The following is a 24,021-nucleotide window of genomic DNA, read 5'->3' as shown; positions in this document are numbered from 1 at the left end:
CACACTGCCCCATAGCCACACACATACACAAACACTGCCCCATAGCCACACACAAACACTGCCCCATAGTCACACGCACACACACACACACACACACTGCCCCATAGCCACACACACATACAAACACTGCCCCATAGTCACGCACGCACACACACACACACACACACACACACACACACACACACACACACACTGCCCCATAGCCACACAAACAGTGCCGCATAGCCACACACATACAGTGCCCCATAGCCACACATACATTATAATACCTACACGCACTGCCCCATTGTCACACACACACTGCCCAATAATCACACACAAACTGCCCCATAGTAACACACACAGCCCAATAGACAATCACTGCCCTATAGCCACACACACACACACACACACACACACACACTGCCCTATAGCCACACACACCACACACTGCCCCATAGCCACACACATACACACTGCCCCCTAGCCATGCACACACACACACACACACACATTGCCCCATAGCCACACATATGCTGCCCAATACCTACACACACTGTCCATAGCCACACACACACTGCCCCATAGACACACACACACACACTGCCCCATAGCCACACATATGCTGCCCAATACCTACACACACTGTCCATAGACACACACACTGCCCCATAGACACACACACACAGCCCAACAGACACTCACTGCCCTATAGCCACACACACACCACACTGCCCCATAGCCACGCACACACACACATTGCCCCATAGCCACACATACACTGCACAATACCCACACACACACTGTCCATAGCCAAACACACACACTGCCCCATAGACACACACACTGCCCCATAGACACACACACACTGCCCCATAGACACACACGCACTGCCCCATAGACACACACATACACAAACATTGCCCTATAGCCACAAATACACTGCCCAATACCCACACACACTGTCCATAGCCACACACACACTGCCCCATAGACACACACACACACACACACACACACACACACAGCCCCTCAGACACACACACACACACTGCCCCATAGACACACACACACACACACACACACACACACTGCCCCATAAACACACACTTTCCTATAGCCACACACACACTGCCCCATAACCACACACACACCTGCCTGCACCAACCCCTCGCAGCTCCAGCCTTTTATTCTGCTCCCCCTGCGCTCTAATAGCTTACCATTCTGGACGCTGGTTGCCCCATTTGGAGATCTGTGGGCAGAAGGCGGAGGTCACATTGGTTCATGTGGGCATTGAGAGGGGGCGCATGTGGTTGCAGTGTGGATCAGGTTGGGCCGCTAGCTGACTGACATGTAGGGACAGAGCCAGCGGTATTTCAAATTTGGCACTGGCCATGAGCCAATCAGAGCTCGCGGATGAGCAACAAATCATGGCTGCCACTTGGCAGCTCCTGATTGGTTTGAGGCTGGTACTAATTTCAAAATACCACTGTCTCTGTCTCTCCATGGTTGCCTGGCCCCAATCCACACTGCTGCCACCCAGGCTCAGAACTGAAGTACCGGCTGCCCCTTCCCGATGGCAACCCTGATGTGATCATCATTGCGGCCATCAGTCACAGCATCAGACCTCTAGGTATCCCTCAGGTTCCTCAGGATGTCCAGCAAAATGATGCTGCTGTAGCCAGTGAAACTGCCTCCAAGGACACAGCTACTGGGTACAGGACACCCAGAAAACAGGGCTCCGTTTTCTGGAACGTTCCCTGTCGCAGCCCTGCAAATGACTGGAGCTTGTCAACCAATATTTAATGTGTTGTACTTCAAGCTACAGTAAATATGAATCAAGCATTTTTAATGAATGACAGTTTTTTTAAGTTTTCACTTTTGAAACTTTAATTTTTCTTCATTATTTAATATAAAACAGGGCATGTACAGTGACTGGCCCAGTGAAGCATTTACGTTAACCCTTACTACTCCATGCGCCAATACCGCCGAGGAGGCTGAGCCAGCAAAATATTTGAATAAATTGAAGAAGAATAGTTTATTTTATTACGAAAAAAGTTTGGATTTTGCACTAGCTCAGGCATGCCAGTATTTGGGTGTATGCTTGTAATGGGACTGTGGGGGCTTCACGCTTTAATTCGGGAGAGAAGCTTATTTGCAGGTGCACAAAAATGCGATTTAATAAAAGTTCTAAATGCAATGAAAACAGTCTTCACGTTCCCTCAATTTTCAGATTATGTTACGGAAGCTAAAACCAAGCCCTTTTGTTTAAGAAAAAGAAAAAATAAGATTTTACTTACCGATAAATCTATTTCTCGTAGTCCGTAGTGGATGCTGGGACTCCGTCAGGACCATGGGGATTAGCGGCTCCGCAGGAGACAGGGCACAAAAATAAAAGCTTTAGGACTAGGTGGTGTGCACTGGCTCCTCCCCCTATGACCCTCCTCCAAGCCTCAGTTAGGATACTGTGCCCGGACGAGCGTACACAATAAGGAAGGATCTTGAATCCCGGGTAAGACTCATACCAGCCACACCAATCACACTGTACAACCTGTGATCTGAACCCAGTTAACAGCATGATAACAGAAGGAGCCTCTGAAAAGATGGCTCACAACAACAATAACCCGATTTTTTTGTAACAATAACTATGTACAAGTATTGCAGACAATCCGCACTTGGGATGGGCGCCCAGCATCCACTACGGACTACGAGAAATAGATTTATCGGTAAGTAAAATCTTATTTTCTCTGACGTCCTAGTGGATGCTGGGACTCCGTCAGGACCATGGGGATTATACCAAAGCTCCCAAACGGGCGGGAGAGTGCGGATGACTCTGCAGCACCGAATGAGAGAACTCCAGGTCCTCTTTAGCCAGGGTATCAAATTTGTAGAATTTTACAAACGTGTTCTCCCCCGACCACGTAGCTGCTCGGCAGAGTTGTAATGCCGAGACCCCTCGGGCAGCCGCCCAAGATGAGCCCACCTTCCTTGTGGAATGGGCCTTGATAGATTTAGGCTGCGGCAGGCCTGCCACAGAATGTGCAAGTTGAATTGTATTACAAATCCAACGAGCAATCGTCTGCTTAGAAGCAGGAGCACCCAGCTTGTTGGGTGCATACAGTATAAACAGCGAGTCAGATTTTCTGACTCCAGCCGTCCTTGAAATATATATTTTCAATGCCCTGACAACGTCCAGCAACTTGGAATCCTCCAAATCGCTAGTAGCCGCAGGCACTACAATAGGCTGGTTCAGGTGAAACGCTGAAACCACCTTAGGCAGAAACTGAGGACGCGTCCGCAGTTCTGCCCTGTCCGAATGGAAAATCAGATATTGGCTTTTATACGATAAAGCTGCCAATTCTGACACTCTCCTGGCTGAAGCCAGGGCCAGTAGCATGGTTACTTTCCATGTAAGATATTTCAAATCCACCGATTTGAGTGGCTCAAACCAATGGGATTTGAGAAAATCCAAAACTACAGTAAGATCCCACGGAGCCACTGGGGGCACAACCGGGGGCTGTATATGTAGTACTCCTTTTACAAAAGTCTGGACTTCAGGAACTGAAGCCAATTCTTTCTGGAAGAAAATCGACAGGGCCGAAATTTGAACCTTAATGGACCCTAATTTGAGGCCCATAGACAATCCTGTTTGCAGGAAATGTAGGAATCGACCCAGTTGAAATTCCTCCGTCGGGGCCTTCCTGGCCTCACACCACGCAACATATTTTCTCCAAATGCGGTGATAATGTTGTGCAGTCACCTCCTTCCTGGCTTTTACCAGGGTAGGGATGACCTCTTCCGGAATGCCTTTTTCCCTTAGAATTTGGCGTTCAACCGCCATGCCGTCAAACGCAGCCACGGTAAGTCTTGGAATAGACACGGTCCCTGCTGAAGCAGGTCCCGTCTTAGAGGTAGAGGCCACGGATCTTCCGTGAGCATCTCCTGAAGTTCCGGGTACCAAGTTCTTCTTGGCCAATCCGGAGCCACGAGTATCGTTCTTACTCCCCTTTGCCGTATAATTCTCAGTACTTTTGGTATGAGAGGCAGAGGAGGAAACACATACACTGACTGGAACACCCACGGTGTTACCAGAGCGTCCACAGCTATTGCCTGAGGGTCTCTTGACCTGGCGCAATACCTGTCCAGTTTTTTGTTGAGGCGGGACGCCATCATATCCACCTTTGGTTTTTCCCAACGGTTCACAATCATGTGGAAGACTTCTGGATGAAGTCCCCACTCTCCCGGGTGTAGATCGTGTCTGCTGAGGAAGTCCGCTTCCCAGTTGTCCACTCCCGGAATGAACACTGCTGACAGTGCTATCACATGATCTTCCGCCCAGCGAAGAATCCTTGCAGCTTCTGCCATTGCCCTCCTGCTTCTTGTGCCGCCCTGTCTGTTTACGTGGGCGACTGCCGTGATGTTGTCCGACTGGATCAACACCGGCTGACCCTGAAGCAGGGGTTTTGCCAGGCTTAGAGCATTGTAAATCGCTCTTAGCTCCAGTATATTTATGTGAAGAGACATCTCCAGGCTTGACCACACTCCCTGGAAGTTTCTTCCCTGTGTGACCGCTCCCCAGCCTCTCAGACTGGCATCCGTGGTCACCAGGACCCAGTCCTGTATGCCGAATCTGCGGCCCTCTAACAGATGAGCACTCTGCAACCACCACAGAAGAGACACCCTTGTCCGTGGAGACAAAGTTATCCGCTGATGCATCTGCAGATGCGATCCGGACCATTTGTCCAGCAGATCCCACTGAAAAGTTCGTGCGTGGAATCTGCCGAATGGAATCGCTTCGTAAGAAGCCACCATTTTTCCCAGGACTCTTGTGCATTGATGCACAGACACTTTTCCTGGTTTTAGGAGGTTCCTGACAAGTTCGGATAACTCCCTGGCTTTCTCCTCCGGAAGAAACACCTTTTTCTGAACCGTGTCCAGAATCATTCCCAGGAACAGCAGACGTGTCGTCGGGGTCAATTGAGATTTTGGAAAATTCAGAATCCACCCGTGCTGTTGCAGCACTACTTGGGTTAGTGCTACTACGTCCTCCAGCTGTTCTCTGGACCTTGCCCTTATCAGGAGATCGTCCAAGTAAGGGATAATTAATACGCCTTTTCTTCGCAGAAGAAACATAATTTCGGCCATTACCTTGGTAAAGACCCGAGGTGCCGTGGACAATCCAAACGGCAGCGTCTGAAACTGATAATGACAGTTTTGCACCACGAACCTGAGGTACCCTTGATGTGAAGGGCAAATTGGGACATGCAGGTAAGCATCCTTGATGTCCAGGGACACCATAAAGTCCCCTTCTTCCAGATTCGCTATCACTGCTCTGAGTGACTCCATCTTGAACTTGAATTTTTGTATGTACAGGTTCAAAGATTTCAGATTTAGAATAGGTCTTACCGAGCCGTCCGGCTTCGGTACCACAAATAGTGTGGAATAATACCCCTTTCCCTGTTGTAGGAGGGGTACCTTGACTATCACCTGCTGAGAATACAGCTTGTGAATGGCTTCCAATACCGTCGCCCTGTCTGAGGGAGACGTTGGCAGAGCAGACTGTAGGAACCGGCGAGGGGGAGACTTCTCGAATTCCAACCTGTAACCCTGAGATACTACCTGCAGGATCCAGGGGTCCACCTGTGAGTGAGCCCACTGTGCGCTGAAATTCTTGAGTCGACCCCCCACCGCCCCTGAGTCCGCTTGTAAAGCCCCAACGTCATGCTGAGGGCTTTGCAGAAGCCGGGGAGGGCTTCTGCTCCTGGGAGGGAGCTGCTTGGTGCACTCTCTTACCCTTTCCTTTGCCTCGGGGCAGATATGACTGTCCTTTTGCCCGCTTGTTCTTATAGGAACGAAAGGACTGCGGCTGAAAAGACGGTGTCTTTTTTTTTGTTGGGAGGGGACCTGAGGTAAAAAGGTGGATTTCCCGGCTGTTGCCGTGGCCACCAAATCCGATAGACCGACCCCAAATAATTCCTCCCCTTTATACGGCAATACTTCCATATGCCGTTTGGAATCCGCATCACCTGACCACTGTCGCGTCCATAAACTTCTTCTGGCAGATATGGACATCGCACTTACTCTCGATGCCAGAGTGCAAATATCCCTCTGAGCATCTCGCATATAAAGAAAAGCATCCTTTAATTGCTCTATAGTCAATAAAATACTGTCCCTATCCAGGGTATCAATATTTTCAGTCAGGGAATCCGACCAAACCACCCCAGCACTGCACATCCATGCTGAGGCGATGGCTGGTCGCAGTATAACACCAGTATGAGTGTATATACTTTTCAGGGTAGTTTCCAGCCTCCTATCAGCTGGATCCTTGAGGGCGGCCGTTTCAGGAGACGGTAACGCCACTTGTTTTGATAAGCGTGTGAGTGCCTTATCCACCCTAGGGGGTGTTTCCCAGCGCGCCCTAACCTCTGGCGGGAAAGGATATAATGCCAATAACTTCTTTGAAATTAGCAGTTTTCTATCGGGGTTAACCCACGCTTCATCACACACTTCATTCAATTCCTCTGATTCAGGAAAAACTACAGGTAGTTTTTTCAGACCCCACATAATACCCCTTTTTGTGGTACTTGCAGTATCAGAGATATGCAAAGCCTCCTTCATTGCCGTGATCATATAACGTGTGGCCCTACTGGAAAATACGTTTGTTTCTTCACCGTCGACACTAGATTCGGTGTCTGGGTCTGTGTCGACCGACTGAGGTAAAGGGCGCTTTACAGCCCCTGACGGTGTCTGAGACGCCTGGACAGGTACTAACTGGTTTGCCGGCCGTCTCATGTCGTCAACTGATTTTTGTAACGTGCTGACATTATCACGTAATTCCATAAACAAAGCCATCCATTCCGGTGTCGACTCCCTAGGGGGTGACATCACCATTACCGGCAATTGCTCCGCCTCCACACCAACATCGTCCTCATACATGTCGACACACACGTACCGACACACAGCAGACACACAGGGAATGCTCTTATCGAAGACAGGACCCCACTAGCCCTTTGGGGAGACAGAGGGAGAGTTTGCCAGCACACACCCAAGCGCTATAAATATATAGGAACAACCCTACAGAAGTGTTGTTTCCTTTATAGCAGCTTAATATATCAATATCGCCAAAAAAGTGCCCCCCCTCTCTGTTTTTTTACCCTGTTTCTGTAGTGCAGTGCAGGGGAGAGTCCTGGGAGCCTTCCTCGCAGCGGAGCTGTGCAGGAAAATGGCGCTGTGTGCTGAGGAGATAGGCCCCGCCCCCTATTTCGGCGGGCTCTTCTCCCGGTGTTTGTGAGACCTGGCAGGGGTTAAATACATCCATATAGCCCCAGGGGCTATATGTGATGTATTTTTAGCCAGAACAAGGTATTATCATTGCTGCCCAGGGCGCCCCCCCCCAGCGCCCTGCACCCTCAGTGACCGCTGGTGTGAAGTGTGCTGACAACAATGGCGCACAGCTGCAGTGCTGTGCGCTACCTCATGAAGACTGAAAAGTCTTCTGCCGCCGGTTTCTGGACCTCTTCACTTTTCGGCATCTGCAAGGGGGTCGGCGGCGCGGCTCCGGGACCGGACTCCATGGCTGGGCCTGTGTTCGATCCCTCTGGAGCTAATGGTGTCCAGTAGCCTAAGAAGCCAATCCATCCTGCACGCAGGTGAGTTCACTTCTTCTCCCCTAAGTCCCTCGTTGCAGTGAGCCTGTTGCCAGCAGGACTCACTGAAAATAAAAAACCTAATAACTTTTTCTAAGCAGCTCTTTAGGAGAGCCACCTAGATTGCACCCTGCTCGGACGGGCACAAAAACCTAACTGGGAGGAGGGTCATAGGGGGAGGAGCCAGTGCACCACCTAGTCCTAAAGCTTTTATTTTTGTGCCCTGTCTCCTGCGGAGCCGCTAATCCCCATGGTCCTGACGGAGTCCCAGCATCCACTAGGACGTCAGAGAAACATTGACTTGAGTGGGGAGGGCGGCTGTGAAGTGGCAGGAGCGTGTATCCTTGTTGTAGATATTACACGTAAACCCAGTGTGACAATGGAGACTATCCACACTCTGCACAGGCATCTCCCCAAACTGGGGTGACCTTAATATGTGATGTGCTACAACGGAGTTTTGTGATGCGCATCAAGGGACCAATTCAGAGTTGCACTAAGTTGGCAGCAATTGCACCCACATTATATGCACAGATAAATATGTGGATATGCAGCCAGTATTTACCCTGCACAGAAACAAAATAACCCACCCAAATCTAGGGATGTGCACCTGAAATTTTTCGGGTTTTGTGTTTTGGTTTTGGGTTTGGTTCCGTGGCCGTGTTTTGGGTTCGAACGCGGTTTTTTGTTTTTTTTTAAAACCCTAAAAAACAGCTTAAATCATAGAATTTGGGGGTCATTTTGATCCCATAGTATTATTAACCTCAATAACCATAATTTCCACCCATTTTCAGTCTATTCTGAACACCTCACACCTCACAATATTATTTTTAGTCCTAAAATTTGCACCGAGGTCGCTGGGTGGCTAAGCTAAGCGACCCTAGTGGCCTACACAAACACCTGGCGCATCTAGGAGTGGCACTGCAGTGTCACGCAGGGTGGCCCTTCCAAAAACTACTCCCGAAACAGCACATGACGCAAAGAAAAAAAGAGGCGCAATGAGGTAGCTGTGTGAGTAAGCTAAGCGACCCTAGTGGCCGACACAAACACCTGGCCCATCTAGGAGTGGCACTGCAGTGCCACGCAGGATGGCCCTTCAAGAATATACTCCCCAAACAGCACATGACGCAAAGAAAAAAAGAGGCGCAATGAGGTAGCTGTGTGAGTAAGCTAAGCGACCCTAGTGGCCAACACAAACACCTGGCCCATCTAGGAGTGGCACTGCAGTGTCACGCAGGATGGCCCTTCCAAAAACGACTCCCCAAACAGCACATGACGCAAAGAAAAAAAGAGGCGCAATGAGGTAGCTGTGTGAGTAAGCTAAGCGACCCTAGTGGCCGACACAAACACCTGGCCCATCTAGGAGTGGCACTGCAGTGTCACGCAGGATGGCCCTTCAAGAATATACTCCCCAAACAGCACATGACGCAAAGAAAAAAAGAGGCGCAATGAGGTAGCTGTGTGAGTAAGCTAAGCGACCCTAGTGGCCGACACAAACACCTGGCCCATCTAGGAGTGGCACTGCAGTGTCACGCAGGATGGCCCTTCCAAAAAATACTCCCCAAACAGCACATGACGCAAAGAAGAAAAAAAAGAGGCGCAATGAGGTAGCTGTGTGAGTAAGCTAAGCGACCCTAGTGGCCGACACAAACACCTGGCCCATCTAGGAGTGGCACTGCAGTGTCAGGCAGGATGGCCCTTCTAAAAACTACTCCCCAAACAGCACATGACGCAAAGAAGAAAAAAAAGAGGCGCAATAAGGTAGCTGTGTGAGTAAGCTAAGCGACCCTAGTGGCCGACACAAACACTTGGCCCATCTAGGAGTGGCACTGCAGTGTCAGGCAGGATGGCCCTTCCAAAAAATACTCCCCAAACAGCACATGATGCAAAGAAGAAAAAAAAGAGGTGCAAAATGGAATTGTCCTTGGGCCCTCCCACCCACCCTTATGTTGTATAAACAGGACATGCACACTTTAACCAACCCATCATTTCAGCGACAGGGTCTGCCACACGACTGTGACTGAAATGACTGGTTGGTTTGGGCCCCCACCAAAAAAGAAGCAATCAATCTCTCCTTGCACAAACTGGCTCTACAGAGGCAAGATGTCCACCTCATCATCATCCTCCGATTCCTCACCCCTTTCACTGTGTACATCCCCCTCCTCACAGATTATTAATTCGTCCCCACTGGAATCCACCATCTCAGATCCCCGTATACTTTCTGGAGGCAATTGCTGCTGGTGAATGTCTCCAAGGAGTAATTGATTATAATTCATTTTAATGAACATCATCTTCTCCACATTTTCTGGAAGTAGCCTCGTACGCCGATTGCTGACAAGGTGAGCGGCGGCACTAAACACTCTTTCGGAGTACACACTGGAGGGAGGGCAACTTAGGTAGAATAAAGCCAGTTTGTGCAAGGGCCTCCAAATTGCCTCTTTTCCCTGCCAGTTTACGTCTGACTTATACTTGGATGCGGTCACTCATATAATCCTCCACCATTCTTTCAATGGTGAGAGAATCATATGCAGTGACAGTAGACGACATGTCAGTAATTGTTGGCAGGTCCTTCAGTCCGGACCAGATGTCAGCATCAGCAGTAGAGATGAGCGGGTTCGGTTTCTCTGAATCCGAACCCGCCAGAACTTCATGTTTTTTTTCACGGGTCCGAGCGACTCGGATCTTCCCGCCTTGCTCGGTTAACCCGAGCGCGCCCGAACGTCATCATGACGCTGTCGGATTCTCGCGAGGCTCGGATTCTATCGCGAGACTCGGATTCTATATAAGGAGCCGCGCGTCGCCGCCATTTTCACACGTGCATTGAGATTGATAGGGAGAGGACGTGGCTGGCGTCCTCTCCATTTAGATTATAAGAGACTGAGAGAGATTTACTGGAGCTGACTAGGAGGAGTACTGTTACTGTAGAAGTGTAGAGACTGAGTGGAGAGAGTTTACTAGTGAGGACAGTGCAGTTTACTTTATAATCCGTTCTCTGCCTGAAAAAAGCGATACACAGCACACAGTGACTCAGTCACATACCATATCTGTGTGCACTGCTCAGGCTCAGGCCAGTGTGCTGCATCATCTATTATCTATATATAATATTATATATATCTGTCTGACTGCTCAGCTCACACAGCTTATAATTGTGGGGGAGACTGGGGAGCACTACTGCAGTGCCAGTTATAGGTTATAGCAGGAGCCAGGAGTACATAATATATTATATAGTGAGTGACCACCAGACACACAGTGCAGTTTATTTAATATATCCGTTCTCTGCCTGAAAAAAGCGATACACACAGTGACTCAGTCAGTCACATACCATATCTGTGTGCACTGCTCAGGCTCAGGCCAGTGTGCTGCATCATCTATTATCTATATATAATATTATATATATCTGTCTGACTGCTCAGCTCACACAGCTTATAATTGTGGGGGAGACTGGGGAGCACTACTGCAGTGCCAGTTATAGGTTATAGCAGGAGCCAGGAGTACATAATATATTATATAGTGAGTGACCACCAGACACACAGTGCAGTTTATTTAATATATCCGTTCTCTGCCTGAAAAAAGCGATACACACAGTGACTCAGTCAGTCACATACATATATATAATATATACCTGTCCGGCTGCAGTAGTGATATATATATATTTTTTATATCATTTATCATCCAGTCGCAGCAGACACAGTACGGTAGTTCACGGCTGTGGCTACCTCTGTGTCTCTGCACTCGGCAGGCAGTCCGTCCATAATTGTAATACCACCTAACCGTGGATTTTTTTCATTCTTCTTTATACATACATAGTTACATAGACATCTTCTCTTTATCAACCAGTCTATATTAGCTGCAGACACAGTACAGTACGGTAGTTCATGGCTGTGGCTACCTCTGTGTCTGCACTCGGCAGGCAGTCCGTCCATAATTGTATACCACCTAACCGTGGTTTTTTTTCATTCTTCTTTATACATACATAGTTACATAGACATCTTCTCTTTATCAACCAGTCTATATTAGCTGCAGACACAGTACAGTACGGTAGTTCACGGCTGTGGCTACCTCTGTGTCTGCACTCGGCAGGCAGTCCGTCCATAATTGTATACCACCTAACCGTGGATTTTTTTCAGTCTTCTTTATACATACATAGTTACATAGACATCTTCTCTTTATCAACCAGTCTATATTAGCTGCAGACACAGTACAGTACGGTAGTTCACGGCTGTGGCTACCTCTGTGTCTGCAGTCGGCAGGCAGTCCATAATTGTATACTAGTATCCATCTCCATTGTTTACCTGAGGTGCCTTTTAGTTGTGCCTATTAAAATATGGAGAACAAAAATGTTGAGGTTCCAAAATTAGGGAAAGATCAAGATCCACTTCCACCTCGTGCTGAAGCTGCTGCCACTAGTCATGGCCGAGACGATGAAATGCCAGCAACGTCGTCTGCCAAGGCCGATGCCCAATGTCATAGTACAGAGCATGTCAAATCCAAAACACCAAATATCAGAAAAAAAAGGACTCCAAAACCTAAAATAAAATTGTCGGAGGAGAAGCGTAAACTTGCCAATATGCCATTTACCACACGGAGTGGCAAGGAACGGCTGAGGCCCTGGCCTATGTTCATGGCTAGTGGTTCAGCTTCACATGAGGATGGAAGCACTCAGCCTCTCGCTAGAAAAATGAAAAGACTCAAGCTGGCAAAAGCAGCACAGCAAAGAACTGTGCATTCTTCGAAATCCCAAATCCACAAGGAGAGTCCAATTGTGTCGGTTGCGATGCCTGACCTTCCCAACACTGGACGTGAAGAGCATGCGCCTTCCACCATTTGCACGCCCCCTGCAAGTGCTGGAAGGAGCACCCGCAGTCCAGTTCCTGATAGTCAGATTGAAGATGTCAGTGTTGAAGTACACCAGGATGAGGAGGATATGGGTGTTGCTGGCGCTGGGGAGGAAATTGACCAGGAGGATTCTGATGGTGAGGTGGTTTGTTTAAGTCAGGCACCCGGGGAGACACCTGTTGTCCGTGGGAGGAATATGGCCGTTGACATGCCAGGTGAAAATACCAAAAAAATCAGCTCTTCGGTGTGGAGGTATTTCACCAGAAATGCGGACAACAGGTGTCAAGCCGTGTGTTCCCTTTGTCAAGCTGTAATAAGTAGGGGTAAGGACGTTAACCACCTCGGAACATCCTCCCTTATACGTCACCTGCAGCGCATTCATAATAAGTCAGTGACAAGTTCAAAAACTTTGGGTGACAGCGGAAGCAGTCCACTGACCAGTAAATCCCTTCCTCTTGTAACCAAGCTCACGCAAACCACCCCACCAACTCCCTCAGTGTCAATTTCCTCCTTCCCCAGGAATGCCAATAGTCCTGCAGGCCATGTCACTGGCAATTCTGACGAGTCCTCTCCTGCCTGGGATTCCTCCGATGCATCCTTGCGTGTAACGCCTACTGCTGCTGGCGCTGCTGTTGTTGCCGCTGGGAGTCGATGGTCATCCCAGAGGGGAAGTCGTAAGCCCACTTGTACTACTTCCAGTAAGCAATTGACTGTTCAACAGTCCTTTGCGAGGAAGATGAAATATCACAGCAGTCATCCTACTGCAAAGCGGATAACTGAGGCCTTGGCATCCTGGGTGGTGAGAAACGTGGTTCCGGTATCCATCATTACTGCAGAGCCAACTAGAGACTTGTTGGAGGTACTGTGTCCCCGGTACCAAATACCATCTAGGTTCCATTTCTCTAGGCAGGCGATACCGAAAATGTACACAGACCTCAGAAAAAGAGTCACCAGTGTCCTAAAAAATGCAGCTGTACCCAATGTCCACTTAACCACGGACATGTGGACAAGTGGAGCAGGGCAGGGTCAGGACTATATGACTGTGACAGCCCACTGGGTAGATGTATGGACTCCCGCCGCAAGAACAGCAGCGGCGGCACCAGTAGCAGCATCTCGCAAACGCCAACTCTTTCCTAGGCAGGCTACGCTTTGTATCACCGGTTTCCAGAATACGCACACAGCTGAAAACCTCTTACGGCAACTGAGGAAGATCATCGCGGAATGGCTTACCCCAATTGGACTCTCCTGTGGATTTGTGGCATCGGACAACGCCAGCAATATTGTGTGTGCATTAAATATGGGCAAATTCCAGCACGTCCCATGTTTTGCACATACCTTGAATTTGGTGGTGCAGAATTTTTTAAAAAACGACAGGGGCGTGCAAGAGATGCTGTCGGTGGCCAGAAAAATTGCGGGACACTTTCGGCGTACAGGCACCACGTACAGAAGACTGGAGCACCACCAAAAACTACTGAACCTGCCCTGCCATCATCTGAAGCAAGAAGTGGTAACGAGGTGGAATTCAACCCTCTATATGCTTCAGAGGTTGGAGGAGCAGCAAAAGGCCATTCAAGCCTATACAATTGAGCACGATATAGGAGGTGGAATGCACCTGTCTCAAGTGCAGTGGAGAATGATTTCAACGTTGTGCAAGGTTCTGATGCCCTTTGAACTTGCCACACGTGAAGTCAGTTCAGACACTGCCAGCCTGAGTCAGGTCATTCCCCTCATCAGGCTTTTGCAGAAGAAGCTGGAGGCATTGAAGAAGGAGCTAAAAGGGAGCGATTCCGCTAGGCATGTGGGACTTGTGGATGCAGCCCTTAATTCGCTTAACAAGGATTCACGGGTGGTCAATCTGTTGAAATCAGAGCACTACATTTTGGCCACCGTGCTCGATCCTAGATTTAAAGCCTACCTTGGATCTCTCTTTCCGCTGGGGTTGAAAGACCTGCTGGTGACAAAATTGTCAAGTCAAGCGGAACGCGACCTGTCAACATCTCCTCCTTCACATTCTCCCGCAACTGGGGGTGCGAGGAAAAGGCTCAGAATTCCGAGCCCACCCGCTGGCGGTGATGCAGGGCAGTCTGGAGCGACTGCTGATGCTGACATCTGGTCCGGACTGAAGGACCTGACAACGATTACGGACATGTCGTCTACTGTCACTGCATATGATTCTCTCAACATTGATAGAATGGTGGAGGATTATATGAGTGACCGCATCCAAGTAGGCACGTCACACAGTCCGTACTTATACTGGCAGGAAAAAGAGGCAATTTGGAGGCCCTTGCACAAACTGGCTTTATTCTACCTAAGTTGCCCTCCCACAAGTGTGTACTCCGAAAGAGTGTTTAGTGCCGCCGCTCACCTTGTCAGCAATCGGCGTACGAGGTTACATCCAGAAAATGTGGAGAAGATGATGTTCATTAAAATGAATTATAATCAATTCCTCCGCGGAGACATTGACCAGCAGCAATTGCCTCCACAAAGTACACAGGGAGCTGAGATGGTGGATTCCAGTGGGGACGAATTGATAATCTGTGAGGAGGGGGATGTACACGGTGATATATCGGAGGGTGAAGATGAGGTGGACATCTTGCCTCTGTAGAGCCAGTTTGTGCAAGGAGAGATTAATTGCTTCTTTTTTGGGGGGGGTCCAAACCAACCCGTCATATCAGTCACAGTCGTGTGGCAGACCCTGTCACTGAAATGATGGGTTGGTTAAAGTGTGCATGTCCTGTTTTGTTTATACAACATAAGGGTGGGTGGGAGGGCCCAAGGACAATTCCATCTTGCACCTCTTTTTTCTTTTCTTTTTCTTTGCATCATGTGCTGATTGGGGAGGGTTTTTTGGAAGGGACATCCTGCGTGACACTGCAGTGCCACTCCTAGATGGGCCCGGTGTTTGTGTCGGCCACTAGGGTCGCTAATCTTACTCACACAGTCAGCTACCTCATTGCGCCTCTTTTTTTCTTTGCGTCATGTGCTGTTTGGGGAGGGTTTTTTGGAAGGGACATCCTGCGTGACACTGCAGTGCCACTCCTAGATGGGCCCGGTGTTTGTGTCGGCCACTAGGGTCGCTAATCTTACTCACACAGCTACCTCATTGCGCCTCTTTTTTTCTTTGCGTCATGTGCTGTTTGGGGAGGGTTTTTTGGAAGGGCCATCCTGCGTGACACTGCAGTGCCACTCCTAGATGGGCCCGGTGTTTGTGTCGGCCACTAGGGTCGCTAATCTTACTCACACAGCTACCTCATTGCGCCTCTTTTTTTCTTTGCGTCATGTGCTGTTTGGGGAGGGTTTTTTGGAAGGGACATCCTGCGTGACACTGCAGTGCCACTCCTAGATGGGCCCGGTGTTTGTGTCGGCCACTAGGGTCGCTTATCTTACTCACACAGCGACCTCGGTGCAAATTTTAGGACTAAAAATAATATTGTGAGGTGTGAGGTATTCAGAATAGACTGAAAATGAGTGGAAATTATGGTTTTTGAGGTTAATAATACTTTGGGATCAAAATGACCCCCAAATTCTATGATTTAAGCTGTTTTTTAGTGTTTTTTAAAAAAAACACCCGAATCCAAAACACACCCGAATCCGACAAAAAAAATTCGGTGAGGTTTTGCCAAAACGCGTTCGAACCCAAAACACGGCCGCGGAACCGAACCCAAAACCAAAACACAAAACCCGAAAAATTTCAGGCGCTCATCTCTAATCAGCAGTCGCTCCAGACTGCCCTGCATCACCGCCAGCGGGTGGGCTCGGAATTCGTAGCCTTTTCCTCGCACCCCCAGTTGCGGAAGAATGTGAAGGAGGAGATTGCGGGAGAATGTGAAGGAGGAGATGTTGACAGGTCGCGTTCCGCTTGACTTGACAATTTTCTCACCAGCAGTTCTTTGAACCTCTGCAGACTTGTGTCTGCCGGAAAGAGAGATCCAACGTAGGTTTTAAATCTAGGATCGAGCACGGTGGCCAAAATGTAGTGCTCTGATTTCAACAGATTGACCACACGTGAATCCTGGTTAAGCGAATGAAGGGCTCCATCCACAAGTCCCACATGCCTAGCGGAATCGCTCTGTTTTAGCTCCTCCTTCAATGCCTCCAGCTTCTTCTGCAAAAGCCTGATGAGGGGAATGACCTGACTCAGGCTGGCAGTGTCTGAACTGACTTCACGTGTGGCAAGTTCAAAGGGCAGCAGAACCTTGCACAACGTTGAAATCATTCTCCACTGCGCTTGAGACAGGTGCATTCCACCTCCTTTGCCTATATCGTGGGCAGATGTATAGGCTTGAATGGCCTTTTGCTGCTCCTCCATCCTCTGAAGCATATAGAGGGTTGAATTCCACCTCGTTACCACCTCTTGCTTCAGATGATGGCAGGGCAGGTTCAGGGTTTTTTGGTGGTGCTCCAGTCTTCTGTACGCGGTGCCTAAACGCCGAAAGTGGCCCGCAATTCTTCTGGCCACCGACAGCATCTCTTGCACGCCCCTGTCGTTTTTTAAATAATTCTGCACCACCAAATTCAAGGTATGTGCAAAACATGGGTCGTGCTGGAATTTGCCCAGATGTAATGCGCGCACAATATTGCTGGCGTTGTCCGATGTCACAAATCCCCAGGAGAGTCCAATTGGGGTAAGCCATTCTGCGATGATCTTCCTCAGTTGCCGTAAGAGGTTTTCAGCTGTGTGCGTATTCTGGAAAGCGGTGATACAAAGCGTAGCCTGCCTAGGAACGAGTTGGCGTTTGCGAGATCCTGCTACTGGTGCCGCCGCTGCTGCTCTTGCAGCGGGAGGCAATACATCTACCCAGTGGGCTGTCACAGTCATGTAGTCCTGAGTCTGCCCTGCTCCACTTGTCCACATGTCCGTGGTTAAGTGGACATTGGGTACAACTGCATTTTTTAGGACACTGGTGAGTCTTTTTCTGACGTCCGTGTACATTCTCGGTATCGCCTGCCTAGAGAAGTGGAACCTAGATGGTATTTGGTAACGGGGGCACACTGCCTCAATAAATTGTCTAGTTCCCTGTGAACTAACGGCGGATACCGGACACACGTCTAACACCAACATAGTTGTCAAGGCCTCAGTTATCCGCTTTGCAGCAGGATGACTGCTGTGATATTTCATCTCCCTTGCAAAGGACTGTTGGACAGTCAATTGCTTACTGGAAGTAGTACAAGTGGTCTTCCGACTTCCCCTCTGGGATGACGATCGACTCCCAGCAGCAACAACAGCAGCACCAGCAGCAGTATGCATTACACTCAAGGATGCATCGGAGGAATCCCAGACAGGAGAGGACTCGTCAGACTTGCCAGTGACATGGCCTGCAGGACTATTGGCTTTCCTGGGTAAGGAGGAAATTGACACTGAGGGAGTTGGTTGTGTGGTTTGCGCGAGCTTGGTTACAAGAGGAAGGTATTTACTGGTCAGTGGAGTGCTTCCGCTGTTGCCCAAAGTTTTTGAACTTGTCACTGACTTATTATGAATGCGCTGCAGGTGACGTATAAGGGAGGATGTTCCGAGGTGGTTAACGTCCTTACCCCTACTTATTACAGCTTGACAAAGGCAACACACGGCTTGACACCTGTTGTCCGCATTTCTGTTGAAATACTTCCACACTGAAGAGCTGATTTTTTTGGTATTTTCACCAGGCATGTCAATGGCCATATTCCTCCCACGGACAACAGGTGTCTCCCCGGGTGCCTGACTTAAACAAACCACCTCACCATCAGAATCCTCCTTGTCAATTTCCTCCCCAGCGCCAGCAACACCCATATCCTCCTCATCCTGGTGTACTTCAACACTGACATCTTCAATTTCACTATCAGGAACTGGACTGCGGGTGCTCCTTTTAACACTTGCAGGGGGCGTGCAAATGGTGGAAGGCGCAAGCTCTTCCCGTCCAGTGTTGGGAAGGTCAGGCATCGCAACCGACACAATTGGACTCTCCTTTGGGATTTGGGATTTCGAAGAACGCACAGTTCTTTGCTGTGCTTTTGCCGCAAGTCTTTTCTTTTTTCTAGCGAGAGGATGAGTGCTTCCATCCTCATGTGAAGCTGAACCACTAGCCATGAACATAGGCCAGGGCCTCAGCCGTTCCTTGCCACTCCGTGTCGTAAATGGCATATTGGCAAGTTTACGCTTCTCCTCAGACGCTTTTAATTTTGATTTTTGGGTCATTTTTTTACTGATCTTTTGTGTTTTGGATTTTACATGCTCTGTACTATGACATTGGGCATCGGCCTTGGCAGACGACGTTGATGGCATTTCATCGTCTCGGCCATGACTAGTGGCAGCAGCTTCAGCACGAGGTGGAAGTGGATCTTGATCTTTCCCTATTTTTTTAACCTCCACATTTTTGTTCTCCATATTTTGCGCACAACTAAAAGCCACCACAGGTATACAATGTAGATTGATGGATAGTATAGTATTACTTATACTTATGAAGGACGAGTGACGACACAGAGGTAGGTACTGCCGTGGCCTACCGTACTGCTGCTTAGTGCTTATATATAAATATAATATACTGTATAACGGACCTGGTGGACAGTGTCAGCAGACTGCTAAACTAGTATGAAGAAAGAAAAAAAAACACCACAGGTATACAATGTAGATGGATGGATAGTATTACTTATACTTATAGACGACGAGTGACGAGTCGAAACAGAGGTAGGTACAGCCGTGGCCTACCGTACTGCTGCTTAGTGCTTATATATAAATATAATATACTGTATAACGGACCTGGTGGACAGTGTCAGCAGACTGCTAAACTAGTATGAAGAAAGAAAAAAAAACACCACAGGTATACAATGTAGATGGATGGATAGTATTACTTATACTTATGGACGACGAGTGACGAGTCGACACAGAGGTAGCTACAGCCGTGGCCTATCGTACTGCTGCTGAGTGCTTATATATAAATATAAATACTGTATAACGGACCTGGTGGACAGTGTCAGCAGACTGCTAAACTAGTATGAAGAAAGAAAAAAAAACACCACAGGTATACAATGTAGATGGATGGATAGTATTACTTATACTTATGGACGACGAGTGACGAGTCGACACAGAGGTAGGTACAGCCGTGGCCTACCGTACTGCTGCTTAGTGCTTATATATAAATCTAATATACTGTATAACGGACCTGGTGGACAGTGTCAGCAGACTGCTAAACTAGTATGAAGAAAGAAAAAAAAAACACCACAGGTATACAATGTAGATGGATGGATAGTATTACTTATACTTATGGACGACGAGTGACGAGTCGATACAGAGGTAGGTACAGCCGTGGCCTACCGTACTGCTGCTTAGTGCTTATATATAAATATAATATACTGTATAACGGACCTGGTGGACAATGTCAGCAGACTGCTAAACTAGTATGAAGAAAGAAAAAAAAACACCACAGGTATACAATGTAGATGGATGGATAGTATTACTTATACTTATGGACGACGAGTGACGAGTCGACACAGAGGTAGGTACAGCCGTGGCCTACCATACTGCTGCTTAGTGCTTAATTATATATATAATATACTGTATAACGGACCTGGTGGACACTGTCAGCAGACTGCTAAACAAACTAGCATGAAGAAAGAAAAAAAAACACAGTGTTTTTCAGGCAGACAAACGTATACTGGACTGGTGGACACTGTCAGCAAAACTGTGCACTGTACTCCTGCTATAACTGCTCCCCAGTCCCCACAATTAGGCAGTGTGAGCAGTGCACTCAGCACAGATATATCATGCAGCAGTGCAGCACACTGAGTGAGCGTTTTTTTTCAGGCAGAGAAACAACGGATTAATTAAACTCAAAACCCTGCACTCCCTAACAGCTGCTCCCCGTCCCCAATCCTCCCCACAATTTATAACTAACTAAGTTCTACTATAGTTCTACTATAACGGAGAGGACGCCAGCCACGTCCTCTCCCTATCAATCTCAATGCACGTGTGAAAATGGCGGCGACGCGCGGCTCCTTATATAGAATCCGAGTCTCGCGAGAATCCGACAGCGGGATGATGAAGTTCGGGCGCGCTCGGGTTAACCGAGCAATACGGGAGGATCCGAGTCTGCTCGGACCCGTGCAAAAAAGGGTGAAGTTCGGGCGGGTTCGGATTCCGAGGAACCGAACCCGCTCATCACTACCCAAATCTAACTCTCTCTGCACATGTTACACCTGCCCCCCCTGAAGTGTGGGTATGGTTCGTTGGGTCAACACAACTTAGGTCGACAGTCATTAGGTCGACCATTATTGGGCGACATGCATTAGGCCGACAGGGTCACTAGGTCGACATGGTCATTAGGTCGACATGAACTAGGTCAAAAGGTCGACATGAGTTTTTTTGTTACTATTTTTTGGTGTCGTATTCATCGTACAGTGACTGGGAACCCCAATTTGTGCACCGTGTCCCCTCACATGTCTCGCTTCGCTCGCCATGCTTCGGGCAAGGTGCCACGCTGCGCTCATCACAGGTTACCATTCCCAATTGTAGTCCACGTGGATTGTAAAGTATGAAAAAGTTCAAAAATTGAAAGAAAGAAAAAAGTGAAAAACTCATGTCGACCTTTGGAACTGTCGACCTAGTACATGTTGACCTAATGACCATGTCGACCTAGTGACCCTGTCGCCCAATAGTGGTCTACCTACTGACTGTCGACCTAATGACCGTATCCCTGCAGTGCACATGGTTTTGCCCATTAGAGAAAGATTTTGCTTTTGCAATCAGGTCTGAATTGGACCCTTGGAAAATATTGACACTGTCAGAAAGTCGACACCTGAATGCTAAGTTTGTCGCATTTTGATAATTTAATCGTATTGTGTGTCAACGTTTTAACCATGTCAACATTTTGCAAAAGTGGACATGTGGAATATCGTCATTGTAACTGGGTGAAATTCAACATTCTGCTGTCGACATCGCGAACGCAGACATCCTGATTACACCCCGTCCTGTTCTTATGTTTGGTTTCATGTCCACCATCATTATCGCTGCGGACTTGCACCAGCCTTAGGACAGATAGATCTTGCACCCACCACACTGGATGGGTGTGAATCATTAGATCGACAGTGTCTAGGTCGACCACTATAGGTCGACAGTCACTAGTTCGACAGGGTTGGAAGGTCAACAGGGTTTCTAGGTCTACATGTCCTAGGTCGACAGGTCAAAAGGTCGACATGAGTTTTTTTGTTTTTTTTTGTGTGTAGTTTTCTTCGTAGAGTGACGGGGAACCCCAATTAGTGCACCGTGTCCCCTCGCATGGCTCGCTATGCTTCGGGGCAAGGTGCCTCGCTTCGCTCGGACAGAATACTGTTCCAATCATAGTCCACGTGGATCGTTAGGTATGAAAAAGTAAAAAAAAAAATTTCTTTCAAAAACTCATGTCGACCTTTTGACCTGTCGACCTAACACATGTTGACCTAGAAACCCTGTCGACCTTCCAACCCTGTCGACCTAGTGATTGTCGACCTAAACATTGTCGCCCTAGACAGTGTCGATCTTCAGACCGGATCCCGTTCCATTAGCATGTGTTCTGCAACACAGAAGTGCGTCACATTCTGGAGCTTGGCCACAGGAGCTAACACCATCTTCACATGGCGATAGCTGCCGTATATGGGGTTACTTACAGTACCACAGATATTACTGGGAATTGCGAGAGAATATGCACAGCCAATGGATCGCCAATCCACAGTAGCACTGCGGGGTCCTGATATAGAAGTGACACGATCACAGTAGCGATCATTTCACTCTGTCCCTGCATGTGTATATGGGTGGTCATTCCGAGTTGTTCGCTCTGTAATTTTTTTTCGCATCGCAGCGATTTTCCGCTTAGTGCGCATGCGCAATGTTCGCACTGCGACTGCGCCAAGTAAATTTGCTATGCAGTTAGGTATTTTACTCACGGTTTTTTCTTCGTTCTGGTGATCGTAATGTGATTGACAGGAAGTGGGTGTTTCTGGGCGGAAACAGGCCGTTTTATGGGTGTGTGCGAAAAAACGCTACCGTTTCTGGGAAAAACGCGGGAGTGGCTGAAGAAACGGAGGAGTGTCTGGCTGAACGCTGGGTGTGTTTGTGACGTCAAACCAGGAACGACAAGCACTGAACTGATCGCAGATGCCGAGCAAGTCTGGAGCTACTCAGAAACTGCTAAGAGGTGTGTAATCGCAATTTTGAGAATCTTTCGTTCGCAATTTTAAGAAGCTAAGATTCACTCCCAGTAGGCGGCGGCTTAGCGTGTGCAAAGCTGCTAAAAGCAGCTTGCGAGCGAACAACTCGGAATGAGTGCCATTATTACCTCCTGGCCAGTTTTCATTTCTTATTACCACAAACAGCAGCAATAAGAAATTATAGTTATCGGGTCTAAGTAAGACCCGAAAATGAATGAATCTGCCCCTTATAGTGTTATATGTAATAGCAGGTAGTAACATTTACTAATAAAAGTAAATATTTAAGAACATGATAAACGTGCAGCCAGCATGGTGTAAAACATAGGAATAGTGATCTTATAACTTAGCGTGACACCGGCAACGGTGATAATGACGGGTAAGTCATCGCATCATATCTGTACAATGCCTAATTAATAGTTCCATTGTGTTGAGTCACAAATTAACCAATCAGCTTCCCTGCCTTTCACTGTTTGCCAGAGCTCAACCTCAAGCCTCAGAGTGTGGTTATTGTGTAACTCTGGATTACGCCAAGGCCTGAGATATAGGAGCTGTATACCTGACTTAACTCCTTCAACTCCAGCTGTTGGGACATATATGTGCGTGGTGCAAGGACCTATTGCCAGTAAAATGCAGAGCAGTAAAAATAACAATTGCATTGCAGTAGTCCTATAGGCGCATGATTCTAAAGGGACAACGTCCAGATTAATAAGTGTCCCAGCTGCTGCCCTGTAGTTTCTCCCAGTTCAGTACATCCAGTGGACTCAGTGTGCGGCCACTCCCTCTGCCATGTCACTGTGTGAATACCCTGGGGGTTTGGTAACCTGTACCAACTTACCTGAGACAAACAGGGATATGTGGACGGCCAGACGGAAGCACCTCAGAGCAGTCATGATTCCTCAGTGTACTCCGGAGACTCTCTCCAGAGAAATGTCTGTACAGGTTGCGGCGGGGAGTGGTGTTCCCACCTGTATCAGCAGCTCTGGTTACACTGGGTGGAGTTCTGGGCATTTACATGCAATCTGTTACAGCCAGCTACAGACAGGTGTGACTGTCACATAGAATACTGAGCAGAATGTGGAATATGTTTCCGTCATGTTTAAAATAGTAAGAGATATAATCCACGTTCCACAGAGCTCACCTGGGTGACTGGGTCACAGTCACATTGCAACTCTAGGAAGGAATCAGATATATTGATCACTATATATCAAGTCATTATTGCTAATATACAGTGGGCCTAATTCAGACCTGATCGCTGTGCTGCAAATTACACTGGGGGTCATTCCGACCCATTCGCTCGCTGCGTTTTAACGCAGCAGAGCGAACGGGTCCCTGCTGCGCATGCGCTGGCGCCATAGCGCGCCTGCGGGACGGCTGAAGGCTGTTGTAGGATAGCGATCACCTCTGCCTG

The 24,021-nt window shown here is 48.3% G+C and overlaps 1 protein-coding gene across 1 annotated transcript in view; it reads right to left on the bottom strand.

The window, feature by feature from the left end:
* The window catches only part of MPZL2 (myelin protein zero like 2), a 66,753-nt gene extending 43,206 nt beyond the window's left edge, over positions 1-23,547 (bottom strand). Inside the window, exon 1 of the mRNA XM_063943591.1 lies at positions 23,449-23,547. Coding sequence (XP_063799661.1) covers positions 23,449-23,503 — 55 coding nt within the window. The 5' untranslated portion in view covers positions 23,504-23,547. The remainder of the gene's footprint in view (positions 1-23,448) is intronic.
* Between the last annotated feature and the right edge of the window lie 474 nt (positions 23,548-24,021).

The sequence above is a fragment of the Pseudophryne corroboree genome, chromosome 10, assembly GCF_028390025.1.
Source record: "Pseudophryne corroboree isolate aPseCor3 chromosome 10, aPseCor3.hap2, whole genome shotgun sequence".
Lineage (NCBI taxonomy): Eukaryota > Metazoa > Chordata > Amphibia > Anura > Myobatrachidae > Pseudophryne > Pseudophryne corroboree.
Note: the sequence above shows the minus strand (reverse complement) of the source record. Positions and strands in the feature narration are given on the sequence as shown.